Genomic DNA, 22236 nt, shown 5'->3' with positions numbered 1-22236 from the left:
TTTTAATTAAACAGAAACTTGAAATTATTCAAAAGTTTGAAAATGGTGCATCCGTTAAATCTCTATGAACCATTATAATGTTGGTGACCAAACTATACGAACATCGTAAAAAATAAAGGGAAGCATTGTATGGGACACGCGAGTAGTGCATTGTAAGTTTTTTATCTATTGCCATACTTTTTATGTAAGTTGCTGAACATTTTTCAATACAGTAAGTCCCCGACTTATGTTGTTTATATTTTTTTATTTATATGACTGAAGATTTCAGTGAAGGAGACACACACTTCACTATAATAACATAAAAACCCATAGAATTCTAGCTATCGGTATTATCATAATTGCAATAAGATCGAGTTTATAATTAGATGCACTAACAGAAAACCTCCCAATAACCCAGAAAGTGCAAATTCTTTTTATTGTTTTATGGTAGCGACCTCCAGATATGCACTTTAGTAAAATGTGAGCTTGCGTGGAGTGTTAATAGTGAGTTTTCACTTTAACCCTGTGAAGTTCTTTTCAGAAAATAGAATTTTGACTTTTTTTTTTTTTTTTGTTAGTTTTTGGCGCATTGGCTTCTGTGGCCATAATACACCACCAAAAGTTTTTGCATTATTACTCTGATCCAAGCCTGAGGTGGGATTCAAACCCACGACTTTTGGGTTACCAGGCAGGCACTTTACCCACTTGGCTAGCCCGGTTGGCATTTTGACTGTTATCATGGTACCGACTAAGAGAATAAGTGACAGTGGTACTAGTAAATCTATCAAGAAAAGGAAAGCGATCGAGTTGGATCAGAAAATTAAAATAATAAGGCCAAATGGCCAAACATTAATTAACAAGTATCGCACAGAATTCAGATTTGTCAGTAGCAATGGTGAACACAATGAAGGAGAAAGACAGAATACGAGAAGCTGTGAAGAGATCGGCACCAATGAAGGTCAACTATAATAACCAAGGCTACGAAATACATATCAGTTTTTACCGTACAATAACATGCATTTTTTCTTCCTTTTATGTTTTCTTTTCTTATGTGCCACTCCGGCTACTTCACCGCTGTCCCCAGATAAAGTTTTTAATTGACTAATTAAAATATACAACAATTTTTCTTCATTCTTCTGAGGATATTATTTGGTTTTTGTAATTTTGGCATATCAGAGATATAGTAGAAATATTTTATTAGTCATTCCCGAGTTATGTAAAACTCAATTTACATAAGAAGTCCTGGAACTTATCCCTTACATATGTTGGGATCTTACTGTATTTTTGGATTAACTGGAAAAATCGATTATTCGAGAATTTTTTTTACCATATATCCCAGAAAATTGAGAGTCTACTGCACTTGGATTTCAGGAAAGCTTTTGATACTGCTGCACGTGGAAGACTGATGTACAAATTGGAGCGATAGAGCATTAAGGGCAAGTTGCTGTAATGGATAAAGGGATGGTTGAGTGGGAGACTGCAGAGAGTGGTAATAAATGGACACTGCTTCTATGTGGACTAATGTTATTTTTGTGGAGTCCCCCAGGGTTCAGTGCTGGGCCCATTGCTGTTTTATATATTTATAAATGATATCGATGAAGGTATATCAGGCTTAATGTTCAAATTTGCAGATGATACAAAGGTTGGCAGGGTGTTAATGAGAGTAAAGACAGTATGCTACTTCAACAGGATCTAGAAAAGTTAGGCAGATGGGCTGAGAAGTGGTAACTGAAGCTTAACATTGACAAATGCAAAGCATGTCATATTGAATGTGGGTAGCAGTAACCCAAGAGAAACGTACCGTGTGGTACTATACTCTGGGAGGTGGAGAATGAAAAAGACCTTGGGGTAATTGTGCAGCCAGATATGAAGTTCTCTGTGCAGATGGGCTGCCAGAGCAGGTCATGTTGTTTTATCAATGATATATAGGGATTTTGCTAGCAGAAACAAGGAGGTGATTATCCCTTTGTATAAGGCAATGGTCAGGCCGCACCTTGAGTGCTGCATACAGGTCTGGAGGCCTCATTTTAGGAAGGATGTAGAGTTGCTAGAACGTGAAGTGAAACAAGATTGGTGAGAGGAACAAAGGGGTGCACTTACGAAGAAAGGCTTAAGTTCTGCAAGTTGTAGCATCTGGAGACTACTCATCTACGAGGTGATCTGAGTGAGGTGTATAAGGCCTTGAATGGTTTGAGCAGGCTCAATGCTGACGGGATACTTCCGCTTGCCCAGATTAAGAACCTGAGGGATAGTTAGATTCAAACTGAGGAAAGACAGTTGTAGAATGGACATGAAGAAGTTTGCCTTTAGCCAACGGGTAGTTGATTGCTGGAACAGACTTCCATCTGCTGTGTTGTTGTGGAAGTTGATAGCTTAAAAAAATTTAAGACTAAACTAGACAAAGATTTGGAGTGACCTGATGGGTAAAATGAGAAGGTTTTATTTATTTTTTTTAGCTGATACTGTATAAAGCTTTCTTTCTTGCATCATATGCCTCAACTAATGCTAATGCCATTCACTCCAGTTATTTGTCTAGTTCTGCCTTGAATCTATTTAAGCTATCAACTTCTACGACAGATGGAAGTTTGTTCCAGAATTCAACCACCCGCTGGCTAAAGGCAAAATTCCGCATATCTATCCTACAACTGTCTTTCCTAAATTTGAATTTTTGCCCTCTCAGGCAATTATTCTGAGCAAGAGGAAGAATCCCATCAGCATTGAGCATGCTCAAACCATTCAAGGCTTTATACACCTCAATCAGATCACCTCGCAGGTGCCTAGTCTCCAGACACTGTAATTTGCAAAACTTAAGCCTTTCTTCGTAAGGGCAACCCCTTTGTTCCATTCACTAATCTTGTTGCCCTTCTCTGTAATCATTCCAGGAGCTCTACATCCTTCCTAAAATGAGGCTACCAGACCTGTATATAGTACTCAAGGTTTGGCCTGACCATTGCCTTATACAACGGGATAATCACCTCCTTATCCCTGCTAGAAAAATTCCTGTATATCATTGACAAGACACCATGAGTTACTCTTGCAGACTATCTGCACTGCTCAGAAAACTTGATATCTGCCTGCACAATTACCCTCGGTCCTTTTCATTCTCTACCATTGTCAGTGTAGTACCACACAGTTGATACGTTACTCTGAGATTACTGCTTCCCATATGCAGTACTTTACATTTGTCAATGTTAAACTTCAGTTGCCACCTCTCAGCCCATATGCTCAACTTTTCTAGATCCTGCTGCAGCAGCATACTGTCATTAGTGTCACTAACAACCCTGCCAACCTTCGTAACATCTGCAAACGTGGACATTAAGCCCTCTTGCTCAGACTACATACAAGAGCGGACATAAACTGAAATTGAGGAAGGAAGGACGGTTGCAGAATAGATCTGTGGAAGTTTGCCTTTAGTCAGCAGGTGGTTGATTGCTGAAACAAACTTCCATCTGATGTTGTGGAAGTGGATAGCTTGAATAAATTCATGGAAGAATTAGAAAAACTGTTGAAGTGGATCAATAGGAATGATTTTTTTTTTCCCCCTGGCTGATGCTATATAAACTTGCTTTTTTGGATCATTTGCCACAACTAATACTAATACTAAGGTGTCAATAATTTCAGACTGCTGCTGAGGATCCTCACTGAATCAACCAATGCATCGGATGTGGGGATTACTAAGAGTAAAAACAAGTGCATGTATACATGCATTTGTTTTTATCCTTAGTAATCTTTGTACACTAATGCTAAGGGCATCAAATAAATTTGATGAATTTGAATTACTGGTCAAGCCATCAAATTGAGACATTGTAGAAATAACAGAGACTTGGTGTCATGCAGATATTAGGAATGCAGAAAAGTGAATATGTGGAGTACAATGGTGTTCAGAAAGGACAGGCAGGATAGGGGATTATGCACTTAGTTAAGAAGCACAAAAACTCATGCAGTGTATCCAATTCACATGGATGATCAGTTTAATTTTGATTCAGTCTGGTGTGATATAAGCATTGAGAAAACAAAACTGAGAGTTGGAGTGTGTTATAAAAATAATGACTGGTGTTATAAAATGTGTTATAACTCTGACTAATGAATAATGGTATCAATTGTAGTGGGTTAGTAAACGAGGGTGTTTTATAATTGTGGATTTTAACCTTCCAGATATTAACTGGAACTTGAGAGTTAATCTCTCACACTCGTAGCAAGACTTTCATATATTTATTGGATGCATTAGAGAGCAAAAACAGGAAGCAATACTCTTGATTGGATTACCAGCAGTGACTCCTTGCACATTTAGTATCTGCAGATAAAAGGACTACAGGAGAGCAGTGATTACCGTGTACTGGTGTGTTTTTACTTAAGAAGTCAGTACTGTTAAGGGTTAAAGGAAGGGCTTTTGTTTTTTAAAGGTGACTACAGTGGACTCAGACAGTTTTTAAAGTTTGTGAGTAAGACACAAATGGTGATAATTACCAACAGCAAAAAATGCTAAACATGAAGCATTATGGGAAGTAATCATAGAAGCTAATAGCTTTTCATATCAACTAAGAGATACTGTTCAAGGCATAGACCTTTAAATGGATGTCAGATGAACTGATGAGATATTGCAGAAAAGAAAAATGCATTGGATGCATACAAATTATCATGTGATACAGAAGTTTACAATACACAGATTTTCTACACTCAAGTCACAATGGAGGTTAGAAAAGCTAAGGCAGTTCACGAGAAGTCACAGACAAAGACCCAGAAAATAAACAGCACAGACATATTTACTTATGAAAACACTAGAAAGAAGGGGGATGAATCACATTGGTCCACTAGATATGAATTATTTAAATGTTGATGAGCCTGCTAAGGCTTCTAACAAATTAAATAAGCATATTGATCTAAATTCATATGTGGGAATGAATCTTTTAGGGATGGGGATGCCAGTAGTGTATCAAATTCTAACTGGTAGCAAAGGGATTTTGTATTAAGTAAGAGGAAAGTGGAAGAGAAATTGTTGAAGCTAAATGTAAAAAAACACGGGGGGGATGGGACTATCCAATCATATTAATGGAGGCAGCAAAAGAGGTAAAATGGATAATTCATCCAAGGATAATTTCATAATTATGAAATTATCCTTGGATGAAGGAGTGGGGTACTTATAGATTATTATACACATGGGGAATGGGAACAAAGGGGAATGGTGATTACAGACCTGTACTTGTACAAGTCTGTAATCACTCTTTATTTTCCCCTGCAAGACCATCTAGACAGGAATGCAGTTATATATACTTGCAGAATGGATTTGTTAAGGGGTGACCTTGTCTGACCAATCCAATTGAATACTATGATGCAGTAATAAAGTAACTGTAAGCAAAAAAATTGGACATTGTATACTTAATTACAGAAAAACGTTTGATATTGTTGAACACAAAAGACTGTGTGCACTTAATTACATTGAAGCAATGTGGCATTGAGGAAAAGTTAATGCTATGAATAAAGAGATAGTTGAGTGGCAGAAGGCAGAGAATGGTTATCAACGAGCAATGCTCTTCCTGGACTAATGTTATTAGTAGAGTCCCACAGAGTTCAGTGTTGCTCCCAAGGTTGTTTTCTATATTTATTAATGATACTGATGAAGGAATCGGCTTAATGTCTAAGTTTGCAGATGATACTAAGGTTGGCAGGGTTTTCTAGATCTTATTGAGTATGAAACAGCAATAAGATCTAGAAAAATTAGGTAGATGGGCTGAGAAGTGGCAAGTGAAGTTTGACACTGCAAAACAAATACAAAGTACTGCATACAGGTAGCAGTAATCTTAGATTAATGTATGAATTGTGTGGTACTCATGGGGTTTTGTCAATGATATACAGAAATCTTGCCAGTAGATATAAGGAGGTGATCATCCCATTGTATAAGACAATGGTAAAGACATTATCTTGAATACTGCTTGCAGATCTGAAAGTCTCATTTTAGGAAGGACGCAAATCCATTGAAATGGGTACAGAGAAGAGCAACGAGATTAGTGAGGGAAACAAAAGGGTACTCTTACCAAGAAAGGCTTCAGTTTTAGAAACTACAGTGTCTGGAGGTTAGGCATCTGTGAGGAGATCAGATTGAGGTGTTTAAGGCTTTGATGGATTGATTAAGATCAATGCCAATGGCATCCTTACAATTTCTCAGACTATACAGATGATGGGAGCATAAATTCAATTGAGGCAGGCTGGTTGCAGGATAGATGTGGGAAACTTGCTGTCAGCCAACAGGTAAATGATCATTGGAACAAACTTCCATCTTCTTTTGTAGAACTGGGTCATTTGAATAAATTCAAGGAAGAACTAAACAATTAGACTGATTCTGCCTAAGGTTGCTTTCTTGCATCATTTGTTAGTAATTACAAACCTGTAAGCTTGACTTCTGATGCAGGGAAAATAATGTAATGGAGTCAGTGGTTTAAGAAGTAATGGAGGTTCATACAGAGAACAATGCAGTTGTACAGCATTCATAGCATGGATATATTAAGGGTTGATCTATCTGACCAATCCAATTAGTTAATATGATCAAGGGCATTCCTAGGGTATGTGGTGCCCAGGTGCCAATTGAAATTTGGCACCCTCCTTTAAAATTTTCTTCATATGTGTGTGTGTAAGTTTCAGGTTTTCAGGTGCCTCTTGAACCTTTGGCACCTGGGTGCAGTGCACCCCTTGCACCCTCGGGGCCTCCTGCCCCTGACTATGATGCAGTAACAAAGGAACTGCATGCAAAAATAATTTTGACATCACATATTTGAATTTCAATAATGCTTTTTATAAAAAGTTCCACTGAAAGCCTGCTGGGATGGTTCATTGACAGATGACAGAGAATAGTCATTGATGGACATTTTTCTTCTTGGACTGATGTTATTAATGGAGTCCCTCAGATTTCATTGCTGCACCCCTTATTGTTTCCAGTGTTTATTAATGATACTGATGAAAGCATAACAAGCTTAATGTTGAAGTTTGATGATGATACAAAATTTGGCAGTGTGGTTAGTATTGCCAATCAAGGCATAATACTTTTACAACAAGACTTAGAAAAATTATGTAGCTGGGCTCAGAAGCAGCAACTGAAGCTTAACATTGATAAATGCCAAGTACTGCATATCAGTAGCAGTAATTCCAGGATAACATATCAATTTGGTAGGTGTTATTCTTTCATTCTCCACTCAAGGTAGCATAGAATTAAAAAGATCTAGGGTTACAATGAAGTTTTCTGAGCACTGTTCAGACAAGCTGCTCCTAGGATAGCTCATGAGGATGTCAATTATTTACAAGAATTTTTGCCAATAGGGTAAAGGAGTTGATTACCCTTGCAACAGTTAGGTAACATCTCGAGTATTGCATACAGGTCTGGACACCTCATTTTAAGAAAGATTTGGACCTGTTAGAACTGGGAAAGAGAACAACAAGATTAGTCAGGGAAACAAGACTACTTTTACAAAGCAGAATTTCAGTTCTTCAAATTGCAGTGACTGGAAACCCAGAACTTGCAAGGAGACCTAGCTTTGAACCTGCATTTTGTCTCTCCAACATAGCACTCCCCACAGTCTGGATATGTGATCTCATATATAACCCCATGCACCCTCAACAGGTACAGGATTTTTTCCTTTGACAAGACTGTGTGCAATCTTTGCCCTGGCAGCTGCACATAGAGTATCTGACAGGTGTGTAATATTCTGGAGACCCACTCTGTTAAGCCCAGATAGTAGAGAATGTATGTGGTAGAAGCAGGTGAGAACACCTCTCTTCACCCATGTTCCACTTCTGGAATATATTTGTCGAAGATCTTCTGGAGTAGCTACATTTTTGGAGATCCACTGTAATACAGTTAATGTATTACAGCGAGTAATACCTTGTAATGTATTCCTTGGAGGTGCTACAGTGGAACCCTGCCTTATCCAATTTTAGGGTTCTAATCACACTGTTTTTATGATTGTTGGCTTGTGCCATGTTATAATGCATGTATTTTCCAAGACATATAGGTTTCCTATACACTCTCATTTTTACTCTGGGGCTGTCCCTGCAAACCAACATATCAAGGAAAGGTAGGGTATCATCTATTTCCACCTCCGAGGTTTGTTTGTTTGGATTTTTATGGCGCAAAAACATCTCTGGTCATAATGTGCCATGTCACAATTAAAATTAAAAAGGTCGAAATTTTGGTAACCTTTAAAAAGGTTACCTCATCGAAAAGTTATATATCTACTGTACATCAATATATAAAAATTAGTACAGCAATAAAAGCAAGCTATTTACATTAAATAAATGTATACATGTTGACGGCTTTTAGAAAATTAAAAATAGCTGACACATGGTCATTGTTGGATAAAATCTGACCAAGTGTAAAAGGCTCAGTCAGATGGTTAAAAGCATTAAAAGGCATATTGCTAAAATTGTTACATTCAGTTAAAATATGCTTATTTGATAATACGATGTCACATTGCTCGCACACAGGAGGGCCACCTCTAAGGTGAACTGAATGAAAGGGGAGAAACCTTTGAGGAAGCTGAGAACCTCATCCTCTCTCTGTACAACCGCAAATGTATCATTGACATAGCATTTCCATGCACACATGGGAAGAGGCAGAGCAGACCCATCAAAAATTCTGGACTCCAGCTCTTCTATGGCTAAGTTGGCAACAATAGCACTAATTGGAGAGCCTATAGCTGTGCCATAAACCTTCTTATACATAGTAACTTGAAATAACATGGTAGTGCTGGAAAGACATAATTCTACACTGCTACAAATATCATCTATACTCAAGGAAGTCCTTTTCTTTAAGGTGTCATCCCTCTCCAATGCCATGTGCACACTTCACACCATGCTCAATGGAGATGTATATGAATAAAGACACCACATCCTCATGATCTTCAGTTACCTGAGCATGTATAAATTGTACAAAGTCTCTACTGTCTTTGATGATAAAGTTTGAATGTCCTACAATAGGAGATATCAGTTTAGTTAAAAATCTAGATAGTGCATGCGTATGGCTTCCCACAAATGATACAATTGGCCTAAGCAGAATTTTCAGTAGGCCATAATATCTAGGCATCCCTTGGCATGAAGTGTCCAATAGGTGTCCTTAGAGATCTTCCTGGCATTCAGCCAACCCTGCAGGATTAGTTATGATAATCTACTTTGTTGAGGATCACAGTTCACCTCCCTTTGTCTGCAGGTAAAACAACAATGCTGTCATCCTCTCTTAACTCCCTAAGAGCCTTCCTCTGGATCATGGTGAGATTAGAAGGAGCTGCATAAGCCTGGTTCAAAATAATCAAAATTCTAGTACAAATTTCGTTAGTTACAGTGGCTGGTAACTTTCTCAGTACTCTTTCAATACCCATAGCTATTTCTGCTATCAGAGGATTTGAGCAACTCATGCAAAATTCACGCCTAAATTCAACACATCCTCTTGTCCCTTCGTTAACCATTTATTACTCAGATTGCATATGAAATTGCAACCAGAATTCCCAATTCCAATATTATTACGCTCAGCAGCAGCCTCATCCATTAATCTAGCAAACTTATTGACTTGCATCTGTCTACAGACATCTGAGATTCAAGCTACTTTGGCTAGCACCACCCTTGTAGTGAGTAAAAAATGTGCAGGGGCCAAACGTCTACTTAAACTATTTAATAACATACCTTTGCATCTCCTAACATAGTTCAAACTACCATGTAGTTTTCCAATCCAGATGTTCAACACCTTATTCTGGTACAACTTTACAGCACGCAGTAGACGATCATCCTCAAAGGGCAATTTGACATGAAATCCATGAAGAGTAAGACCAAATGCTTTGCACCAATGAGCAAATCTCAAATACTGTCTCTGCTTGGCTTCACAAGCATTAGTCTTTGAAATTCTCGGATGCACCATAACACAGGGTGGCCATAAACAACGACTAATTTTTCAAATAGGCCTCTGGGTTCAAATAGTTCTGATTCATAATAACTGCAATAGAATACACCAACTGTCTATGACTGAAACTATATTAAAATAATAATAAAATAAGACAGGATAAAATTTTGTTATAAAAATAAAATAAAATAAAGAATTTTACATTAGTTATTAATTTGGTTAATTATATTAATAATAAATCAATCAATATCTGCTATTGGCTGCTAATACCTGCAATTAATATCTGCTCTAATACTCTGCTTTTGAAAATATGTATTTGGGGTTAATATTGTTATTTCTTCAAATAGGCCTCTGGGGTTGCGGAAGTTCTAATTCATAATAACTGCAGTAGAATGCATCAACAATCTATGACCGAAACTTTATTAAAATAATAATAAAATAAGATGGGATAAAATTTTTTTTATAAAAATACACTGACAACTGTAGACTTAAAAGCTATAAAATGACAAATAAAATTAAAATTTATGAAATTAAATAATATCATATATATGAAATCAAATATATGAGAAAACAACCGTAGCTTTCAAAGGTGACCATCTCCTTTATCAACAATAAAATGCAACTGTTAAAGTGTCACAGTGGATCTCCAAAAATGCGGCTACCCCCAGAAGACGTTGGACAACTATATTCGAGAAGCGGAACATGGGTGAAGAGATGTGTTCTCACCTGCTGCTACCACGTATATTCCCTACTATCCAGGCTTAACAGAGTGGATCTCTAGAATATTACACACCTGTCAGACACACTATGTGCAGCTGCCAGGCAAAGATTGCACACAACTGTGTCAAAGGTAAAAGATCATGTACCTATTGAGGGTACAATTGGGGTTATACATGAGATCAAATGTCCACACTGAGGGGAGTGCTATGTTGGAGAGACAAAACACAGGTTCAACGATTGTATGGGGGGAACATATTAGCACAATCAAGACTGCAGACTGTGGGAAATATGCTATGGATATAATTAAAAATATCAAATTTAATTTTTTTTTTTTTTTTTTTTTTTACAAAAAGAAAAAAATAAAAAGGAAGGAAAAATGGTTTTGCAGTTTGACATTGTTTCCAATACCAAACTGGAAACCATCATAATATAGTTGTAACCAACTATATTACGAGAGTAAGTGGAGAAATATAAAATCAAGTAAAAACAGATGGGTTGCTCTGTCTTTAATCTGGAGAGTTTGAAGCTATGCAGTAAGTAAGTGAGTGGCTACTTCATTAGGTATATCCACCCTTTTCACAAAATGGAGAACTCCTTCAATAACAGCATCAAGTGTCACATGATAAACCAGGCAGGCAGGTAGACAGTGATACTGTATATGTGCAGTTCAATGTGAGAAAGAGTAAGATGAAAGGTGAAAGTAACTTAATGCACAATAACACTCAGCCAACGTATGCTTTATAAGTTTGCTTTCTTGCATCATATGCCACTACTACTATTATTAATAATAATACTGTAGTGAGAGGCCAATGACAGCTGATGAGACTTAGGTATCAAACAGAAAAGCTACAATCATTCAGTCAAATAACAGTCTAATACAAGAGTCACACCAAAAGAGGCATTTCAGAATGCATAATTTTTGTTATACCCTTTGATGGTGGGGTATTGCAGCCAACAACCAAACTAAGTTAGTATTAGTATTAATAATGGCAAATGATGTAAGGATGCATGCCTATAAAGCATCAAACAAAAAAAAAAAAAAAAAAACAGCACACACACACTACCCACCTCCTCAGTACACCCCCTCCAACAATTTGTCTAGCTATTCCTCAAATTTTTCATTCTCTGACTGAAAGCATATTTCCAAACGTCTATTCTGTAACCATCCTTTTTCAATTTCCCCTTATGCATATTGCCTGAAAAAGGGCAAGGATGCCATCAGAATTTACTTTACTCAATCCATTTAAAGCCTTATACATTTTAAGCAGGTCTCTATGAAGATGCCTGGTTTCCAAGTGCTGCAATTTGCAGAGCTGTGATCTTCCTTGGTAAGAGTACCTTATGTATCCCTCTTCTTTTCACCTGTTCCAACATATTAGCATTAGCATTAGTAGAGGCATATGATGCAAGAAACAAGCTTATGCAGCATCAGCCCCCAAAAAATAAAAAAAAAAAAAATAAATAAAAAACCACTCCGATTTCACCCCTCCGTTTGTTCAAAATACCTGTCCAGCCAAGCCTTAAATTTATTTAGGCTATCAACTTCCACAACAAGGGATGGAAGTCTGACAAACCAACAACCCATGGCTAAAGGCAAATTTCCACACATCTATACTACATCCGTCTTTCCTCAATTTGAATTTATGCCCTCTCAGGTGATTATTCTGAGCAAAAGGAAAAATCCCATCGGCACTGAGCATTGTCAAACCATTCAAGGCTTTATACACCTCTGTCAGATCACCTCGCCGGTGCCTAGTCTCCAGACACTGTAATTTGCAAAACTCAAGCCTTTGTTCCATTCACTAATCTTGTTGCCCTTCTCTGTACTCATTCCAGCAGCTCTACATCCTTCTTGAAATGAGGCCTCCAGACCTGTATACAGTACTCAAGTTGTGGCCTGACCATTGCCGTATACAAGGGAATAATCACCTCCTTATCCCTGCTAGAAAAATTCCTGTATATCATTGACAAGACATCATGAGCTACACTTGCAGCCCGTCTACACTGCTCAGAGAACTTCATATCTGCATGCACAATTACCCCCAGGTCCTTTTCATTCTCTACCACTGTCAGTGTAGTACCACAGAGTTGATATGTTGCTCTGGGAGTACTGCTTCCCATATGTAGTACTTTACATTTGTCAATGTTAAACTTCATTTGCCACCTCTCAGCCCATCTGCTCAACTTTTCTAGATCCTGTTGCAGCAGTGTACTGTCATTAGTGTCATTAACAACCCTGCCAACCTTTGTGTCGTCTGCAAACTTGTACATTAAGCCTGATATACCATCATCAATATCATTTATAAATACAGAAAACAACAATGGACCCAACACTGACCCCTGAGGGACTCCACTAATAACATTAGTCCACGAAGAGAAGTGTCCGATTACCACTCTCTGTCTTCTGCCACTCAACCATCCCTTTATCCATAGCAGCAAATTGCCTCCAATGCCACACTGTTCCAATTTGTGCAGCAATCTTCCATGTGCAACAGTATCAAAAGCCTTTCTAAGATCCAAATATATAATATCAAAGTTATTCCCTGCATCCAGTTCTTTTGTGACTGCATCATAGTATCCAATCAAATTGGTCAGGCAAGACTTTCCCTTAACAAAACCATGCTGTGTCCGAGCTTTAACTGAAGTCTTATCTTATCCTGCAGTGCTTCTTTAATCAGTGCCTCCATTAATTTTCCTGGAACAGAAGTTAAACTCACAGGTCTATAATTACTTGTGTCAGCCTTTGATCCTCCTTTGTGAATTGGGGTCACATTTGCACATCTCCAGTCTATAATTATGAGAGCTTCCAAGGAAACTCTCATAATTATGGCTAAGGATTTGCTTACTTCCTTTGCTGCCTCCTTTAATATAACTGGATAGATTCCATCTACCCCAGGTGCCTTTCTTGTGTTTATCTTCAACAATTTCTCCTCCACTTTCCTCTCATTACATTCTTATTACAAGATTATCTAGCTTACTGCCAGAGTTGAATACACCTCTGGGATTCCCCTCCCTGAATAACTCCGCATGTGTGAATGTCGATGCAAAATTTTCATTTAGTTTGTTAGCTACCTGAGCAGGATCATCAGCAGTTGAACCATTGATATCAAGTGGACCAATCTGATTCATTCCCTTCCTTCTAGAGTTTACATAAGTAAATATCTCTTTGCTGTTTTTCTTTGCATCCTTTGCCAAAGATTTCTCATAATCTGCCTTCGCCTGCCTAACTTCCTTTATAACTTGGTTACAGATCAAGGTATATATCTATCATAGGCTTCTGTGTCACATGTTAATTTATATGTATCCCATGCATTTTTATTCTCTGTCATACATCTCATTAGCTCATCTGACATCCATTTAGGCCTAAATCTTGAACAATATTTCTTTGGTGGCATGTAAAGCTTAGTAGCTTCCAAAATAAGTTCTTTGAATGCTTCCCATTTTGAATTTGCTGTTGGTAACATCATCAGTTGGTCCCACTGTATAGAATTTAAATACTGTCTCAGACCATCGTAATCGCCTTTACAAAAACCCTTCCCTTTACCCCTGATGGTAGTTACCTCTTTGAGTAAATCCAACTTCAGCACACTGTGATAATTGCGACCTAGTGATTCCTTTATCTGGAGATTCTTAATGCATGAACAATCACTACTGATAATCAGATCAAGAGTATTACTCCCTCTAGTTGCCTCCCGAACATGCTGATGTAGAAAACAATCATCCAATAAATCCACAAAAGCCTTGCTAGTGTGTGAGTGACCAACCCACAAATTCCAGTCAATATCTGGGAAATTAAAATCCCCCATTATAAGACTCTCTGATTTACTGGCCCACTCTATTTCCCTGTACAGTTTCTTATTATATTCATCAGAGTCATTAGGCCTATAGCACACTCCTACTGTCAATTTTGATCTCCCAATGCTTATGTCACACCAAATTCGACACTGCACTGTCCAGTGATGTCAACTGGCTTCACTTCCTTGGATTTTTTGTTTCTTAACTAATAGCATAACTCCTCCTCCCTTCCTATCCTGCCTATCCTTTCTGTACACATTGTACTCCCCAAATTCCAGTTCTGCATTCATTATATCTGTGTGACACCACGTCTCTGATATCCCAACAATATCTGCCTTTGATGTAGTAATAGTAGTAGTATTATTGGCATGTGATGCAAGAAAGCATGTGTATGACCTTATGCAGCATCAGCCAAAAAAAAAAAAAAAAAAAATCACACCATTCCCTCCAAATGCCTGTCCAGTTCCTCCTTAAATTTATTCAACCTATCAATTTCCACAATGACAGATGGAAGTTTGTTCCAGCAATTAACCACCCGCTGGCTAAATGCAAATTTCCGCACATCTATTCTACATCTGTCCTTTTTAATTTGAATTTATGCCCCCTTAGGTTCGTAATCTGAACAAGTGGAAGGATCCCATCAGAATTCAGCGTGCTCAACCCATTCAAGGCCTTATACACCTCAATCAGATCACTGCGCAGGTGCCTAGTTTCCAGCCACTGCAATTTGAAGAACTTATGCCTCTCTTGGTAAGGGGATCCCTTCATTCCCCTCACCAATCTTGTTGCCCTTCTCTGTACACGATCAAGTAAATCTACATCCTTCCTAAAATGAGGCCTCCAGACCTGTACGCAGTACTCAAGGCGTGGCCTGACCATTGCCTTATACAAAGGGACAATCACCTCCTTCTCCCTGCTAGCAAAATTCCTATATATCATTGACAAAACCCCATGACCTGCCCTGGCCACCTGTCTGCATTGCTCAGAAAACTTCATATCTGACTGCACAATTAGTCCCAGGTCTTTTTCATTTTATACCACCTTAAGTGTAGTACCACACAGTTGGTACGTTTCTCTGGGGTTACTTCTACCGATATGCAGTACTTTGCATTTGTCGAGGTTAAACTTCAGTTGCCACTTCTTAGCCCATCTACCCAAATTATCTAGATCCTGTTGCAGTAGCACACTGCCATTACTGTCATTAACAACTCTGCTGACCTTTGTATCATCTGCAAACTTCGACATTAAGCCTGATATACCTTCATCAATATCATTGATAAATATACAAAACAACAGTGGGCCCAACACCGAACCCTGTGGGACTCCACTAATAACATTATTCCACGAAGAGCAGCACCCATTGATTACCACCCTCTATCTTCTCCCACTTAACCATCCTTTTATCTATTGTAGCAACTTACCCTTAATACCATTCTGCTCCAATTTGTACAATAGTCTTCCGTGTGCAAGAGTGTCAAAAGCTTTACTGAAATCCAAATACATGATATCAAAATTATTTTTTGCATCCAGTTCCTTTGTAACCACATCATAATATCCTATCAAATTTGTCAGACAAGACTTTCCCTTAACAAACCCATGCTGTGTCTGAATTATTGCTGCAGTCTTGTCTAGATGATCCTGCAATGCATCTTTAACCAGTGACACCATTATTTTACCCGGAACAGAAGAGCAATACCTCAAATTCTTCAAATTTATTTAACAAACTCCTAGCATTGGTGTACACGCAAGTATACATGCACCTGTTCCTATTCTTAGCTACCCTAACACAACCCATGTGTTTACTTGTACCGCAATGACTCCCAGCAGTCTCTGAAATATCCTGCATCTTTTTTTCAGGCTTCTGCTCATTCCAATAGAAGCAGTGCAAGAATCTCTTTCACCTCTGCCAGTGGCTACTGTTGATCTATTCGTTTTGTCTCCCCCCAAGCTAGCAGTTTTCCGACCCACCTAACACTGCCTCGATAGCATCAGCAAATATTCTTGCACCCTTTCTATTTAAGTGTATCCCATCCCTGTAGAAGCAGTCTCTCCTGTTAACAAGTACAGACCAGGCTGAAAAAAAGTTTACCTCTTGAGCCTTGCATAATCTTTCCAGGGCTGAATTGATAGACAAGGCTCTCATCATATACTCCCTCCTATCGTGTTTGGACAGAATTGCAGACACTTTCAAATTCAACCCTAATTCACGGCTTTTTTTCAGTAGTGACCTGTACTTATGAGTATATTCCTTTCTAAAATGATCCTGCCTTCCAGTCCTACATGCAGCTCTTGTAAAAATAGCATTATTATTCATGTGCACTTAATATCACAAATGACATTAAGCACACATGAACTGACAATCTGTTGGATGAATATGGGACCATGCTAAGTTGAAAATAATGTAGTTATTTTCATGACGGAATGAGTTAATATTTATTCTGAGTGCCTTTTTAACTAAACTGAATTACTTTTATAAGCAAACATACCAGTGCTAGATGTTTATGTTCAGACTGATGTTTTAGAATTCAGTACACAAGGATTAACCAACAATGCAAATGTCCATATACAATATTGCCTTATAGACAATTTTCTATAGAGACATGATTATATCATGATTATATACAGACATGATTATATTATGTCTGTATATAATCATGATATAATCATGTCATAATTAATATAAGTGATATAATTAATATAATCATTAACATGATTATATTAATTATATCAATCCTCAATTAATATAATGACATGAAGCAGTAGGATTTTCATTAAAAGTGTAAAAGTTTGTGTTGATGGCATGCCCTTCTCTAAATTATTTGCTCACCTTTACTCTTATATAAAACTCAATCTGTAAAACATCATCTGTAAAACTCAATAAAACGTCAGTAAAACTCAATTTCTTCCCAAACGTGACGTAACATATCTGGTGTAACTTCTGTAACTGTGGCAGTGATTTTAGTTTTGAGCTCAGCAAGATTGGTAGGTAAGGATGGAGGAAAAAACACTCGATCTTTAATGAAACCACATAGAAAAAAGTCCAGAGGTGTCAAATCTGGGGAACAAGGTAGCCATGCTAATGGCTCTGCTCAACCAATCCACCGACCTGGGAAACGGTTATTGAGGAATTCCCTTACCTCTGTCAGGTAACGAGAAGGTGCTTCGTCTTGCTGAAAGTGAAAGCATCCTTCGTGGTCATCTTCGTCGAACTGTGGAATGAGAAAATTTTCCAGCATATTCAGACACACAATACCATTGATGGTTGGCTCATAGAAAAATAAGGCTCCTGTGAAAGTAGCCATTTTTGAAATGCCGCTGGTGCTCGCAGTGACAGAATTCGGTACTACGGCACTATGTCAGTAAAACTTGATGTTTTTTGCTACAATATGACAGTTCAATAAATTATATAAGTCTCCTGAATAAATTTCTATATACACTTACGAAGTTGTAAAGTCCTTTTTGAATCACCCTGTAGAAGATTCTACCATTTTTATAAGGATTTTTAAAGTTTTTAAGAGTTAAAATACGGTTGCCAATATTGTTTATGTTTGTTATTTAGGAACTAATGTAATTTTTAAAACATAGGCTTAATAATGTTATGTTAATGGACATTGTTGGAATGTCATAAGTAAATTAAAAAAAAATTTGAATAAATAAACAGATTTTGGTTACTTTTTATAGCCAGAAGTTATCTGTTGATAAAGCTTGCTGATATACTTGTAACGTTATTTAAATAAAAATACGTTAGTTATGTATACTATTTTATTGTTTGATAACTTAACCATGATTCTCAAGAAAAGAAAAAACCAAAATATGGCTGCCTGAGTTACAGAAAGCATTAGGCATGTGTCACACACACACAAGGCTGCCTCAACATGGTCGTGGCACTGACAACAAAATCTTTTCATGTCTAAATCCATGTTTGTTTCCATTCCATTTCAGGAGGAAAAATGCCACTAAAGACAAGATTGGAATGGTATTCAGGACCCCCCCCCCTCCCATCACAGCCAGATATTCTGAAGCTCACTGACATAGCATTAGGCTGTTGTTGTTATTATTTGGTTTTTAGGAGCATTAGCAACTAAGGGTATATTGCTCCAGGGATATGCGGTGGTCATTCCCTGACCTTTCCGCATCCTCCGTATTTGGTGGTCATGGGCTCGAACCCCGGTCTAATCAAGAAGCGTGTGCTGCACACTGTTGCTCCTGCTCACCTGGCTAAGGAGACACCTGGCATTAGGCAAACAGGTGTCAGGGATCAATAGGAAAAACCTGTTCCTACCCTACTGGCTATCTTTCCTAATAGACCATACAATGATCTTTCCACAATCATTTACACTTAACAAACTATACTAGTCTTCTCCCCCTTCCCATTTGCTTCCAATTATCCCAGAGGAACCAAGGTAGGCATCCTGAGAAAATTTCTACTGAGCGTTTACAGGGTTTGTAAGAGGGGCCCCTCACCTTCAGAAGAAAACTCACATATTTGCATGACTTTCTGAGTTAGCAGGTATTCTCTCCTCCCTCCTCCAGTCATCAAACAGGTCATAGGTTTTTTTTTCCAGAATTACAGTCCTCAGCTCTAGGAATACTTTCCTATTTCCCCAGTATCTTGAAAGATCACATTGTCATTTCCTACATTTCAGAAGTTAGCAACAAGACTGCCATTATTTTCAGTTGGTACTGAATTAAGAAAACCAGATTTTCTTCTTAGAAATCCCAAAAACAACTTTTCAAACTATACCCCTACAGACCAAAAGCATCAATCAGAACTAAATATTTCCTTGTACATTATAACCAAGGATCTCACATAAAAGTAAAAAAGTAAAGTGCAGCCATTATCAACCCACTGCAGGATGGAAACCTCCTCAACAATTCATGCTGAGGGAAATGGACCATAATCTGCCACGCTGGTCCAGTGCAGGTTGGCAGATCGACCGTATTCAGCAGTCAGGGGCTTGAACCCCGGTCTACTCAAAGAGCGTGTGCTACTGCACTCCCGCTCCTGCCCACTTGGCTACAAAGGCCAGTCACATACTGGACTCCAAATAATGTCACTTTAACATTACAATAACTGCATTTAATACTGCTATTATTGTAATAATGATTTAATTTCATTATTAAGAAAATCACATGACTGAACTTAACAGATCAATTTAATTTATATCAGGTAAGATAAATTAGAGAAAATTTAACTTTAGTTAATTGGGAAGGCTGGATCTACTTTCTTTGAGCAAATATCTGGTGGCAAATACCCAAATGTGTAGTGGTGTTTTATTTTATTTTATCTACATGCTATAGTTTGAAAATATAAATGATGCTGTGCTACATATTTATGTTGGAACAAGTAACTTACAAGTATTTAGCACCTAAGACCAAAATAAACTTTATGTAGACAAGACTGCCAAACTAAACTAAAAGTGGTACTGGGTCACATTGTCACAGACCAATAAGTGACCACTAGATAAGCTATATCTCAGCAGAAAACTAGTCTAAATATAACTGAAACATTAATCCAGTTAAAATTGAATAGAATCTTGAAGATTCACAGGTGCCTAGTTCATGACAAAGTTTGAGAATTTAAAGGACTTGGGGGGGAGGGGGGTGTATTACACTGAAACTAAGCATTGTTCCAAAATGACTGAAAACAAAAGGAAATAGAAGACCTGCTGAAAGGTACACACTTTTCATATACAAAAAATGTCAATAAACATTATAACACTAGAGAAAAACAATTTTTTAGAAAGTTTAAAAAAATTAAGGTAAGATTTTCTTAAATTGAAAAAATACTGACAGAAGAACAATTAAATGCTTGTTTTTGATTGGGGAAAATTTTCTTGTACAATTAAGATTTCTTAATAAATTTCTTGTACATCTCAAAACTGTAGATATTAATAAACAAAATTTATGTAGATATGACAAAGAATATAGTAGATTGAAATGAAAATGTATTGAAAATAAATTTTCTAAAAAAAAAATTAAAAAAAAAACAGCTAAGATAGAACTGGCCATCAAAATTTTTAAAATTTAGTCTTTAAAACTTTGTCTTGGACACCAATATTTATTTCTACAGAAAAAAATAGCATTAGAGGTGTGTGTGTGTGTGTGTGTGTGTGTGTGTGTGTGTGTGTGTGTGTGTGTGTGTGTGTGTGTGTGTGTGTGTGTGTGAGTGAGTGAGTGAGTGAGTGAGTGAGTGAGAAAAAGAAAATCAAAATCTCAAATTCTGTTCAGTGGGAAAACCTATGAAAAAATATGAATACTTTAATTTAAATTTAAGATTGAGGGCACAGTTGATAGTAGAGAACACTAAAACTTTTTTCCCCTTCAAACACACTGCACATATTTATTTCTACAAAAAAAACATGTTCTCTAGAGTAAAGTTAAAAGAATGAAGACACATAAAAGGTTTGTTTGTTGTTGTTTGTTATTTGGTTTTTAGGAGCATTAGCAACTAAGGCCATATTGCTCCGGGATATGCGGTGGTCATTCCCTGACCTTTCCGCATCTTCCGTATTTGGTGGTGACGGGCTCGAACCCCGGTCTAATCAAGAAGCGTGTGCAACGCACTGCTGCTCCTTCCCAACTGGCTACGGAGACGCCACATACAAGGTGAATGATATCAAGGTTTGTACATTATATACAACTCTTAGCACATCAGAAGATTTTCCATTCAAAAAAGATCTGAAAATTTAATCTTAAATAAACAAAATAATAAAAAGTGATCCAATTCCTGTATCACACATATAATATAAGCCTTATAGATAATGCTTACCTCCATCACCCATGTAAAGTTAAAGTTAGGATGCATCCACTTGATCAATTTCAGTAATATTTCTATGGTATTACAATCACCATGAAATCGATTCTGTAAATCAATATACTGAACCTAAAAAATAAAGGAAGCATGCAATGAAAAAAAAAAAAAAAAGAATGCAATATCCAAAAATAAAATAAAAAATAATATTAATAATACAGTGCAATACAATTTTATTATACTCATTAAATACATTAATACTACATTAAAATATAAGCAACTATCAAAAAATTAAAGTTCACATTTTAATTTTATTTCATTTCATTTCATTTCATTATGCCAACACAAAACAAACATACAAAATATTAAATACACATTAAAGGGGGAATGAATCACCTTCCTTTTACAAAATAAAGAAAGCTAAGGGAATAAAAGTAATAATAAATTAAAATCCATCATTAACTTGGATTTTCTCAAATTTAGATATGACTCTGTATTTCATCTAAAACACAGTTAAAGATAAATTATAATCTCAGATTTATCAAATTTTAAATATTAACTACCATAATTAAATATAATTTCATAGAGGAAGTAGTATTTTATTTATAAACATTCTTATGTTTCTCTGATTAACACTACCAAGCTACGCTTTTTGTAGACAAGACTGCCAAACTAAACTAAAAGCGGCACTGGGTCACATTGTCGCATACAAATAAATGACAACTAATAAGCTATATTTCAGCAGCAAATTAGTCTAAATCTAAATGAAGCATTAATCACATTTGAGATTGAACAGAATCTTGAAGATTCATAGATGTCTAATTCATGACAAAGTTTGTCAATTTAAAGTATTTGGGAGGGGGGGATATTGCACTGAAACTGAGCATTGTTCCAAAACAGGTGGAAAAAAAAAGGAAAATAGAAGAAAAAAAGGAAAATCTATTTTCCTATTTTTTCCTCTCCTTTTGGAACAATGCTCAGTTTCAGTGCATTTTTTGTATATGAAAGGTACGCACTTTTCATGTACAATAAATGTCAATAAACATTATAACACTACACAAAAATAATTTTCTTGCACCAAACATTTTTTTTTTGTATCAAACTTCTTTAC

The 22236-nt window shown here is 37.0% G+C and overlaps 1 protein-coding gene across 5 annotated transcripts in view; it reads right to left on the bottom strand.

The window, feature by feature from the left end:
• Adck5 (aarF domain containing kinase 5) overlaps positions 1-22236 on the bottom strand; it is a 322035-nt gene that overhangs the window by 176761 nt on the left and 123038 nt on the right. For all 5 annotated transcript variants that reach the window (XR_016547387.1, XM_090381279.1, XM_090381281.1 and 2 more), the window contains one exon: positions 21144-21257. Coding sequence is in view for 4 of the 5 variants with exons in the window: in XM_090381279.1 (XP_090237405.1) it covers positions 21144-21257 (114 nt within the window). In the remaining variant the exon portion in view is untranslated. The remainder of the gene's footprint in view (positions 1-21143; positions 21258-22236) is intronic.

This window comes from Mastigoproctus giganteus, chromosome 9 (genome assembly GCF_048544385.1).
Source record: "Mastigoproctus giganteus isolate SK-2022 chromosome 9, ASM4854438v1, whole genome shotgun sequence".
Taxonomy (NCBI): domain Eukaryota; kingdom Metazoa; phylum Arthropoda; class Arachnida; order Uropygi; family Thelyphonidae; genus Mastigoproctus; species Mastigoproctus giganteus.
This window is presented reverse-complemented; position numbering and strand designations above follow the sequence as displayed.